The following is a 12152-nucleotide window of genomic DNA, read 5'->3' as shown; positions in this document are numbered from 1 at the left end:
TTTTTACATTTATAGATTATTTAAAAACTTTATTATCTTTAAATATATAAAGTAATAATATAAATTTAACAATAATATACTCAGTGAAATTTTACAAGTGAGGTATGAGGAGGGTAGGATGTACGCAGACCTTATCACTACCTCATGGAGATAGAGAGGTTGTTTTCGAAAGACCCTTGACTCAAAAGTTACAGTCCCAAGTAAGAGAGAAAAACAATGTATATAGCATAATGCAAAAAAATGAAAAAGTGATGTAAATTTTACAAGATAAGAACAATAACAATAGCAAAGTAATGTGATAATCAAAGACAATAACAACACAATTATAAGACACGCCTAGTCCTACGACCACCCTAAACCAACACAAGGCAAAGTACCATTCTATCCCTACTAACCTTGTACCTTAATCCGCGATCTCCATTCCTTTCCATCTAAGGTAACTTTAACATAATATATAATTTTTTTAGCTAGTATAATGATTACATAATTTATTAAATTTGTTAGACTCACGAGGGAGGAATCGAAAATAGTAATATAAGGTAATATAGTTCTTTCAAAAATTCTAAAACTACACACACACACATATATATATTATTTTTTATTTTTATTTTTTTTAAAAATAAAATAAAATTATATACACAAAATGGCAATAAGTTTCATGTTTGATTGTCTTATAAGTTGCTTATAAGCTGTTTTCAGTTTTTTTGATTGTTTAGCTGACCAACTTAAAGTCATTTTGTACTTAAAATAAGCCCCCCAAATTAATTGGATCTATTTGGCTTAACTTATCTAAAGCAATTCATAAACTGAAAATAACTTATAACCTGTTTAAAATAAATGAAGCCAAACAGACACTAAGCAAGGCAACACTCAAGTATCTAACTAACCTCCTACTTAATTTGTGTCTTATATGATCTCCTAACTAAGGTCATGTCCTCAATAAATCAAAGTTGCATCATTTTCTGTCTAGTCACCTACTTCTTCGGCCTACCTCTAACTCTCTTTAAATCATTCATAGTCAATATCTCACATCTCCACATCGAAACATTCATGCATTTGCTTTGCACATATTCAAATTATCTCATCCTCATTTCCGCATCTTTGTCCTCTATCAAGGTCATGCCTATCTTGTCCGTATATCTTTATTTCTAATCATATCTCTCCCGATATAAACACACATTCATCTAACATTTCTGCAACTCTTAGAAAATCTAGTAACAAGAAGATTTAATCGAAAATATCGACAAATTCTTGTGAACGTGCACCACTCCATACAACATAAGTGATCTAACCATTTTATCACACAAAATTCCATATGCGAACTTCTATTTCATGCGCCTCTGTACCTATACCATAACTATACCACGTGTGACATCATTGTCAATCACGGAAAAAGAGGAACGGTTCATCTTCTTCATCACTATCAGTGCTTTAACTCCCATTTTTCAAGTTTTCTGCAACCCAAAACCCTCCCCAAACCCCTCAGAATTCCCTTTTCAAGAATCCCACCATTTTCCTATTTGCAAAATTCTCAATCAACACCTACAAATTCATCTCTCCAACTGCATAAACCCTAATTCAACTCTATATAGCAAAAATCAAGAACATATACATACGGAAATGATCCATGGTTATGGTCATGATGCATCAGCATCAGCATCACTCCACTGCTCCCTCAACTCACCCAATCAATCCTCCTCCATCTTCTTCAGCTTCCGCTCTTAGATCCTCCAACACTGCTACTACAAATACCCAGCAATTTCCTTCAATTGGGTCGCCTTCTGTGGAAATTGGGTTGCCGTTGGCCCGGGTTAAGCTCTCCGATATTGCTCCGTACGATGGAGCTCCGGTTGGACCTTATTTGCGGGCAGTGGAAGCCCTTTCAGGATCGCTTATGCGGCATAACGCGGCGGTGATTGAGCTCGGCGGTGAAGGTACGGCGGTGTTACGGTGTGGCTTGGAGTCGGTTAGGTACTTTTTTAAGACGAGGAATGGTGGGGGTGGCACTGGTGGTGCTGCCTTGGGCAAGAGTGGTCGTGGGGTTTATATATACAGAGCTGGAAGGTAAAGAGTAGAAGCAAAATGTGTTCTTTTTTCCTTTTTTTTGGGCTGTAGAATTTAACTAAAATGCATAGCCAATGCCCAATTGAGGAAAAGTGGGTTGCAGCAGGTTGAGAGTTACTTAAAAATAATCTAAAAGATAATTTGATTCTGCGATTATGTATGTGCGTATGAATAGAGAGGAAAGGAGATTACTTTGGGTTTGAGGGCTAATTGATGGAGTGGTGATTGATTGATGAATGAATTTAATTGATTGTTGGTCATCAGTACTCCTCACTCCTCAGTATGTTACCTAGATGCATATTGTTTGTTTGTGCTCTAGACCGTAAGAAACTTGATTATGTTAGGGCTATTATGTAACCGTTTTTTGTTTGTGATAAAGCTGAGAAAGTCTGATTCTCATAGAGATGTAGGGGAAAAAAGAAGAGAAAGTCATATAGAATCAGAGTCAGAATATGAAAATTATTAATGAAGTGAGGGAACTTATTTCCATGTCTGGAATTGCTTTCAACAGGGTTGGTTGGACAGAGGTCAGAAAGAGGGTTTTGTTTGATGCAAATGGCTAAGAAATAGTAAGAATTTTAAAGTCTATTTGTTAAAAAGATGGGTTTCTCCTTGGTGTACAACAGATGAACTTGCATTGTGCTTGTTAGTAAAAAAGAGTGCTCCCTTCTTTGGTAACATGAATCATATGTCTGTTAACTGGAGTTTTGTTTTTTCATGTTATACAAAAACTGATAATGCTCAACATCTCTAAATATTTTCTCACAAACGGAATATCATTAGCTGCAACTTATTCTGCAAAACCATGTTGAAACATTCCCTATTAATGTGGACTGTGGAGAAAAATCATGAAGTGATGGGAAGACTTCAATGGTAACAAGTTAACAACACTTTTAGAGTGGGAATGGGAATAGGATCAGTCTTGGAAAACATAGGTTCTGTAGCAATGTTGCATTTAGAACATCATTCCTGGATATTCACAACATATTGAGTCAGAGAGTCATGACAATTCATCAAGATTACGGGAAATAGACAACCGATCTCATTGGGACCTTACATTTGTTTGCTTTTCTTCTGAGACATATGACAACATTTGACATGCCTCTAGAACCTTCTTCAGAGATGTTTTACTGGTCTTGACCTAGATTTAGATGCGCTAGATAACATGTTAGAGTTCATCAAGTCATTACAGGAGTAGAGAATTGTACTGATGGGGGCCTTTTTTTTTTTGTATAGATGGCTCCCTTTGTATGCAATGCCAAGCATCATCTTAATGCTTATTTTTTAATCAATGAATTACTTACTTAACAATTAAAAAAAAAATCCTGTATTTGAATTTGAATACATTCTTGTTAAGCCTGTCTAGTTTCCTTTAGTAGTCTCGAACATCTCAAATTTAAGGGTTAGACGCGCTCATGGGATTAATGATTTGATAATCAGCTTGTTTATGCTAGGCCTTTGGAAGACATGGACTCTTCTCCCCCATGCATGACTGAAGTTTTCCGCTGCATGGGAACGGCAGCTCGTGCTGCTTTATGTGCAATTGCAAGGCATCTTCGATTGCGAAGCGAGTAAGAACTTCTGTCATGGCTTGATCATATCGTTCAATCCTCTTTATGTCTTAAATGCATTCTGACCAAACACAGTGCTCTGTAGTGTTTTCGATCACTTGCTTGATGATAATCCGTTGCCTGTTAATGAGGCCTCTTCGTCTGTTGTTGTTGCAACCTTCTCCAATACCACCTCTCAAAATGGAAAAGGAGCTATTGGAGGGGGAAAGCTAATTACAAATGGCGAAGTAGAGAAGGGGCTGTTGACAATAGTTTCATCTGATGCTCCTGGTCTTCAGGTATTCCTGTTGATTTCTTCCAGATTTTTCATTTGAGTTTCAGATTGTGCATAGTTTCCAAATAATATGTTACAACTTCTATACACACGCACACACACACATATAAACCTCCTTTCTCGATCCTCTGTGCCATCAGTCATTTTCCTTGTTTGTTTCTTTTTTATCCCTAGGTTTGTGATCCCAATGGTCGTTGGTATCTAGCAGATGGTGGCTTGACTCCTGGGGATTTGCTATTGCTTACTGGGAAAGCTCTCAGCCATGCTACTGCTGGTCTTCGTCCTGCAGCCGTATACAGGGGTGCAGCTGATAACTATGTGGGCACTACTTGTGGTGGAAGGTAGACATGGCTTTTAGAGCTTTTAAGTGGCTTACATAATTCAGTTTACTCAAATTTTGAGCTGTTCAGCTACATCTTGTAGGACATCACTTGCATTTAGGCTTATACCTCAGAGCAATGCAATACTGGATTGTTCTCCGATTACAGCTGCTGGTCATGTTATTCCTCAGAGCTACGTGCCAATATCTGTAAGCCAGTTTATGGATGACCTTTCCGCTGAGGAAGACATGCTTTGTAGTAATACTGATAATTCTTATGTAAGTACTATTTCTTTTCAGATGGTCTAATGGTGTTTGAAGGGGAGCCTTGGAGTAACTAGTAAAGTTGCTGCCATATGACCAGGAGGTCACGGGTTCAAGCCTTGGAAACAGCCTCTGGCAGAAATGCAAGGTAAGGCTGCGTACAATAGACCCTTGTGGTCGGGCCCTTCCCCGGACCCTGCGCATAGCGGGAGCTTTAGTGCACCGGGCTGCCCTTATGGTCTAATGGTGTTTCTCGAAGTCAATTGCACAGGCAAAAGCCTATTTCTGCAAAGTTTTAATGGTATGGGGTCTGTTTTGGTTTTGCGCCGAGTAAAAACTTCAATTTAGATGCGAGTGCCTCATAATCAAAATCTCTTCCTCTCAACTCTTATCAACTCTTTTTACCGATCAGTACAAAATATAGTTCATTAATATGGCAAAACCAGCACTAAGATGGTGCTTGTCAGTTGCAAAACATCCTATACAATCATTTTCCTCCTGTAATTGAGTAACGTCAATGCAGCTCTGGTCATCATATGCGATTAACTTACACAAGAGAACTAGAATCTAAGTTACTTGTATTTCATCAACTGTACCGGTATGACTTTCTGCACCTCTGCTTCCTTTCTCTCTGTAGCACCCAGCATACCTCAAGAATGATCGTTCAAAGCTTTTTCATCCCTTTCCTGATCTAATAACCATTCACAATAAAAACTATGCTTCAGTCCGAACCAAGTTGAGATCTTCTATATGAATCCTCTCTATTTCATTATGCTCAATTCATGTCATCATCACACGAAATAAAAATAAAAGTGAAAATAATGTAAATATGTATAAAATAATATTAGAAGTCCTCTAACAGGACTAAAACTTATTCCCAACTAATAAATATCACCTATTGGAATATTTTTCTTCCATTGTGCCTTATCTTTAGCTAAGTCTGTATTAATTATAGTGAAATTGTTCCTCCATGTGATTTCACGTCTATCTCGTCTCCTTTTAACACTTTTAGTCAGCATAGTTTCGCACTTGCGAATAAGTGCATCTATAGGTCGACGCAAGACATGACCAACCATCTCAAGCGACCTTCTCTCACTTTATCCTCAATATGTGAACTTTCTGACACGTGTAGTCAGTTTTGATCTTATCTTATTTTGTATGACTGCACATCCATCTTAGCATCCGCATCTCTGCAACACTTATCTAGTGGATATGTTGGACTTTAGTGGTCGAACATTCACTATCATATAACATTGTGGTTTATAACTGTTTTGTAGAACCTATCTTTGACTTTGGTAAGCATCCCTCTATCACACAACACCCCTGGTAACCTTACCATTTGACTATCTGTTTCTGATACCATTGTGGGAAACTCTTTGTATCTCCTACCACTGTTCTCACGCTAGTGACGACTCCCTCGTAGAAGTCCTTTATGATATCTATATAATTATTATGAATTCCTTTTTTCTCCATCACCACCAAAGGACTTTTCATGGTACACTATCGTGGTCAACGAATACCATATGTCGATCATTCTTCCTTTCACAATAACATTTCATCATTCTTCTTACCAAGAATATAGCCTCCGTTATATACCAGGCATAAATCCAAATTGGTTCTCCGTTTCTTGTCGTATTCCTAGGTCTACACTCTTTTCATTCTCTCTCAAAAGAGCTTTATCTTATGATGCATGAATTAATGCCACGATAGTTTGCATATCTTGTAACCATTCCATCCCCGGAAAATTTCATTGACAATGCTAGGTGATCCGATACATCCCAAAGAGTAAAGAAACAACTGTCTTCAACTTCAATTCAATGAAGCATCTAGTGTTAAGCATGCTTCATGTTTAATCATCTAACAAAAAAGATGAGACCTCCAATGGGGGCTTTTGTCCCCAAACTCATGGTTTTTTCTCTTTCAACATCTCTCTTGTTGCATGCTGAGCATGGCCATGGAGATTCAACTCTCATACCACAATGTAGTTTAATTTGGACAAATACTCTCCTTGGAAGATGGGCGTTCTTTGTTTACCTTGGATGATCAATTCCACATGCACTGGAGGATAAATAGCTTCGTTTGATGCAGCATGAATAGACATGTCATTCTTAGGAGAAGAGGAGACATCTCATTCGAGGTCAATATCAACATTTAGCTCGAGACAATCTTAAAAAAGGAAATATCAATGTGGAATTTTAAACTTGTCCGCTTCTTTACATTACTAGACCTGGTATAACCTTATATTGATACGTATGAAGCTTTAGTTGGATATACTCTTCCTTACACAACACGTCTTTTGTAATTGCACAATAAGTGATAATTGTTCTTGTGGTGGAAACAAAAACACTTGATGTTAGTAATTCTTTTCCTATATTGGTGGTTGATACCACATGAATTGGACCATGGATATTTTGGTCTGAATACAACATAGGAAGATATCTCATTCTTAGTCTGGATCAGCAGGTCGCCCGAGACAATCTAACTAAGGAACCATCACTCAGAAGTGTTCTTTCAGATCCCTTATCGTAAGTTTTAATTTGTCAAATGGACTTTTCTCCTTTTCTGTTTAAATATAGCAGCATATTTACTGCATGAGTATATTAAACATCTTATACTTTCTCAGTTTCAAACATTTAACCTAATAAATAGACATCCCTTCCATTTATAGCAAGAAGTTCAAGAAACACTGGCCTAGTTTGACTAAAGGTCTTGCAGAAGTTCTCAAGATTATATTTTCTTTTAAAATTTCCTAGGAAAATAATGCAGATAACTGTCTTTTTTTTAATGAAATGTAGTAATTTTGGTGATGAACAGTATCAAGAGGGTACTGTTATAGAACAAAATAAGGACTTGTTCTCCACTGAAGATTTATAGTCTAACAAGTCCATTATCTCTGCTCTTATTAAAAAAAGAAGCATATCTTTGTCATTCTATTACACAGTTACCCTTACAAAAGAAATATATGGAAGCCAATTCCTCTATGTACCATATAGTCGGTCTGTCTAGAGAGGAATAAGGGCTGTTTGAAGGAAAAAATGCTAGGCAACTGTAATACTAACAGAGACATAACATTACCATATAGATGCCTTAAACTTGCACACAGAACCACTAAAATGGTCTAAAGAGTTGGTGTACGGGATGTTTGAAGGAAAAAATGCTAGGCAACTGTAAAACTAACAGAGACATAACATTACCATATAGATGCCTTATACTTGCGAACAAAACCACTGAAAAGGTCTAAAGTGTTGGTATGCCCTCTCTACATGAAATTCGTTTAAGAAATGTGGTTTGGTTACACGAGCTATGAGATATTGAACAAGCGTGCACGACTCTATGGAACTGAGTTAGTTCTGGTTTCTTATGCTGGAAATATATACAGAGACTTCTTGCTGCCCTTAATCGCGTGGAGTTAATAAATAAGTACTGTAACAAAACTTTAACTTTTGTGCGGCGGCTCACACCCCATCACCTCCAACAGAGGAAAAACAATAAGCAGAGAAGTCAAAACCTCTACCACTGTTAGTTGAGTTGTTGTGAGTTTCTTCTGCGATCTGAAAAACGATGAATATCAATAAAGCCAAAAAGAGGCCTTTGGCTAAATATAAGAAACAATTGAAAGCTGCATCTTCAGCTGTGGAGCTTTATTTTTAAAATGCATGTATATCACTTAGATTAGAGCTATTACATGTTGCAGAATGTGCAGAAGTGAGGGGTAAAGACTACAAATATCTCATAACAGTTGTGAGATTGCAAAAAGCTTTCAGATGATTTTCATTGCTATTGCAATTTTTTAGCAGCTTCACACATTTAAGGCTGAGAGGAACTCAAGCATTAAATCGTGCATGAAAACAGTGTGCTTCAGTACACAGCATGTTGCACTAAGCATATTAGTTTCAACTTCCCTTGTCAAGTTTTAGTCTGGAAAATTTTATAGCCTCCTGAATTGAACTTGATTGTCGAGTCTCTTGTTTATTTACCCCCCCCCCCCCCCCCCACCCACCCACACAAAGCTTGTATCTCTGTTTTCTTCTAGCTCCTTTCATGATTCATATTAGCATATGAATGAGTAATTAGTGTACAGTTCTTGCATCTGGAAAATATAATTACTTTACCATTACAATGTGAAACATTGCAGTGGCGCATTCCTTGAAGATGCTATGTTTGTTTCCTGTGGACATTCCTTTGGTGGTCTCATGCTGAAAAGGGTTATTGATATGGTAGGAGTTTTTGTCTTCTTCTCTAGACATTTTTTCTGTTCTCATAAGAATATGAAGATTATAAATTGGTATGAGCTACCAGACTTTGAGCAAACCATACATGGGATATCGGCGCTACTGCTTCATGGACAAAGCAACTCTTGCTTGAACATCATTTTCCTTTTTGGTTTCATGTTGTTGTCTTCATTTTCTTGGGCTAGTGATGAATGAGTCAAGAACATAATGAATCACATTCATCTCATCATGGCAGGCAAGATGTACCCTCTGCAATGCTGAAATTGAGCGCGGTTCCTTAATTCCTAACCACGGTTAGCTCCAGTTCATTTATTTCTCTCTCTCTCTCTCTCTCTCTCTGCATTTATTTATACATTATGTACATATCTTCTCCTTCAGACTTTTTTTTTTCGAAAAAAAATTGTTTCTTAACGGCTAACGCACTCCTACCTGGTTCTCTTCTGGTACCTCTTACTCAATTTTCAATGATTTTTCTCATTAATTCTGCTATCTGGTTTACATTATGGATTCCATCTTCAGTACTGAGAGCTGCGGCCGCAGCAGTGAAGCATGAGGATGACCGAAGACTTTTCCACAATGCAGCTCTTAGAAAGCGTCGAAAAGAAGTGGGAGACAATAGGGTAAGCTTTGATCTTCCCCATTTTGCTGCAGCGTTGTCCATCCAAACTGCTTAGTAGAGCTATTGTCTTCAGTTTTTCTGGTAAAAGTAACTATCTTAATCTGGTTTTAACTTTTATGCAATGACATGACAAGTAATATGTCCTAGTCAATTTTTGGATAATTTTCCGTCAGATACGGGTGTCGGCACCCAATACGGTAGCAGATATAGAAGTTGGATTTGTCATTACCTAATTCGTAGGATTCGGGAATATGGATAGGAGTATGGGGTGGTTTTTAAGAAAGCATCAATAATTGTACAACATGTATAAGTATATAGTGACAACTGATTGAAGTCCTCAAATTAAAACTTGTATAATCATCTTGTGTGTAATATTTTTTTATAAGTTATCTCTTATAATAGCAAAGTGCTCTTGGCTATAGAATAGTCAAAGTATCCAAGCTTATTTGACCGAACACATTATGGATCTGACACCCACATCCAAATCACGTCGGATCGACACTGGGCTCGGAAAGCGGGAAAGGATTTTGAAGGTTTTGTTAGATCTGAAGTGCTCACAGGATTATATATTTGGAAAATACCTAGTGAAAATGATAATGTCGATTATGTACCTTAACATGGTATAATGATTTATGTTCTTTTCTCATCTGTATATTTTTCTTTTGATAGTGAAGTGAAAACTTTGTTGAAGGACTTCCCTTTGGTAGATTAGCAGATTGCATAGTTGGTTTTGGGAAAGCAAAGGCTAATCCAGTTTTTGCTATCCTTTTCTGGCCTCGGAAAAAGTTTGGATTTAATGATATCTATCTTCATGCATATTTAGGCTCTGTTTTAGATTAGGGCAAATCACAAATTTCTTGCTTCATTGACCTATAAATGTTTGAAATTCTCTTTGTTGAATATACCTGTGTGAATGATTCTTCGAAAATCCTCATTACTTCAATTCTTCCAGGAAAATGGTGAGCTTCCTTCCGAAAATGGACCCCATAAAGGTGTTCAGTATCCATTCTCAGTGAATGAGAAAGTTCTTATAAGGGTAAGATCTTTGTGCCTGTGCTTCAAGTTCTTCGAAGCTATAGAAAAGAATTCATCAAATTACAGTAATGCGAATGTGGAACTGTGCAGGGAAATAGGAGGACACCAGATAAATTTGTTGGAAAGGAAGCTGTAATCACATCACAGTGTCTTAATGGCTGGTTAGCTGCCTGTAATTTCGTTAATATTTACTTATCTATTGCAGTTTGAATGTCAATTTAGATCATTAACATTTATTGCATGGAATATGCTGTGCAGTGTTCTAGCTTAAATTACTGAAATCTTAGTGATACACGTGCAAGACCATCCAATTCAGAGAAGTAATGAATTTGACGGCTCAAAACTTAAGCCATCATTTTGATATCAATTGAGTAGGCTTTGGTTCTGCAATGTAGTCTCTATTATAGTTTATGGTGTCTTATATTAGATTAATTCTTGACTTTTGCAAGTTGTTTTCTGTGGGTCATTGTAAGTCTATCAAGGTCATGTTGATGTCATAGTTTACCACTTTCCATATGTACACCTTCTCACACAATTTAGTCCCATTCACATCTGTAATAGTATAAGAAATAGATATACCTTATTTCAGGAAAGATGTGTTTGTTGGTATGCAACTGAAATATTAAAGCAACAATGGAAGAAAAGTGATTCCTGTGTTCAGTAATCCTCTAAAAACTTCAATGAAATTCTGTCAGTTGGAGTTTTTAGTCCAATATGAGAAAATGAATCCTCCTTTTTTTAATTATGACGTAAGTCATGTTCCATTAATGATAAATTGAAAAGAATCATATTTCAGTTGCTAGTGATGATGTAGTTCCTGCATATTCTCTCATTCCTTCAGTGTCATAAGAGATTAATACCCTTCCCAACTATTTGGCTCCTTTTACGATATATGAGGCTTCTTTTCTAGACTTGTGATACTTCTAGCTTTCATCATTGAAGTCCTAGTAAGCAGATTGCAGTCACGGCTGAGACAATAACACTTTCTGACAAATGTGCTCAATTTCTCCAGGTATTTGCTTAAGATTTTGGACAGTGGAGAGAATGTTCGGTTGCAGTACCGCTCTCTGCGTAAGTTCCTTCCTACACAGGAAACAGATGAGAGATGCCAGTCACAGACAGTTCAGAACAGTAGCTGATAGATGATTTACAACCAATTTCCATATGGATCATGTTGTAGGACCTAGCTCCCTCTATACTCAAATTTGAAGATGTAACTTTTTTTCTTGTAACGTAAAGTCTGGTACGTGTTTGTGCTGAGGGGTTCATAGTTTGTCAAAATCCTTAGTAGTTGCTTGTATAAGATTGACACTCCCTGGAGAGAGAGATTTGAGGATGACAAGATGCTCATTTTTCTTCAAATTCCTGTATGATGTATCAGTTTTACTTTCCAGTGCCTATCTATGTTTTCATTCATCAGTGATTTACCATGTGCAAAATATAATGTTAACTTCCTTTTCTAGACCCTATTTTACTGTTGTTTCTAGACCCTATTTTACTGTTGTATTCATCAATTATCACTTGCAGGTAAATTTCTGACACTCGGGTTAAGAATTTTGGAGACATTCTAAGGATTTGTAATAAATCTTGTGGAAAGTTCTCTTTCCTTTTCTTTCTTTTTCCTACCTGGCACTATTGAGCTTAATTAAATTTGGATTCATGCTAGGAAGTTTTAAATTCGTAGATTGGGGTACATTACTCTTTAACAAAGGCGGCTTTGTATAAATGACTTGAATGATAAATATTTACCACTCCTGCGTAAGCCTAGTTGGTA

General features: G+C 36.9%; 1 protein-coding gene across 4 annotated transcripts; it reads left to right on the top strand.

The window, feature by feature from the left end:
* Positions 1–1332: 1332 nt before the first annotated feature.
* Positions 1333–11801, top strand: LOC129871207 (uncharacterized). 4 transcript variants are annotated; one of them, XM_055946092.1, is made up of 12 exons: positions 1333–2064; positions 3519–3635; positions 3721–3913; positions 4084–4250; positions 4333–4507; positions 6953–7017; positions 8628–8709; positions 8960–9017; positions 9244–9344; positions 10296–10379; positions 10469–10550; positions 11391–11801. In XM_055946092.1, exons 1-12 carry the CDS (start codon positions 1628–1630, stop codon positions 11522–11524), a joined length of 1695 nt encoding a protein of 564 aa, XP_055802067.1. In that variant the 5' UTR covers positions 1333–1627; the 3' UTR covers positions 11525–11801. The 4 variants fall into 4 exon arrangements, with proteins under 4 accessions (XP_055802067.1, XP_055802068.1, XP_055802069.1 ...); XM_055946093.1 differs by having other exon boundaries at positions 1334–2064; positions 6956–7017; XM_055946094.1 differs by having other exon boundaries at positions 1334–2064; positions 10469–10539.
* Positions 11802–12152: the final 351 nt, after the last annotated feature.

Source organism: Solanum dulcamara, chromosome 10 (genome assembly GCF_947179165.1).
Source record: "Solanum dulcamara chromosome 10, daSolDulc1.2, whole genome shotgun sequence".
In the NCBI taxonomy this organism is placed as follows: Eukaryota; Viridiplantae; Streptophyta; class Magnoliopsida; order Solanales; family Solanaceae; genus Solanum; species Solanum dulcamara.
The sequence above is the reverse complement of the archived record's forward strand: the minus strand, read 5'-3'. Positions and strand labels throughout refer to the sequence as shown.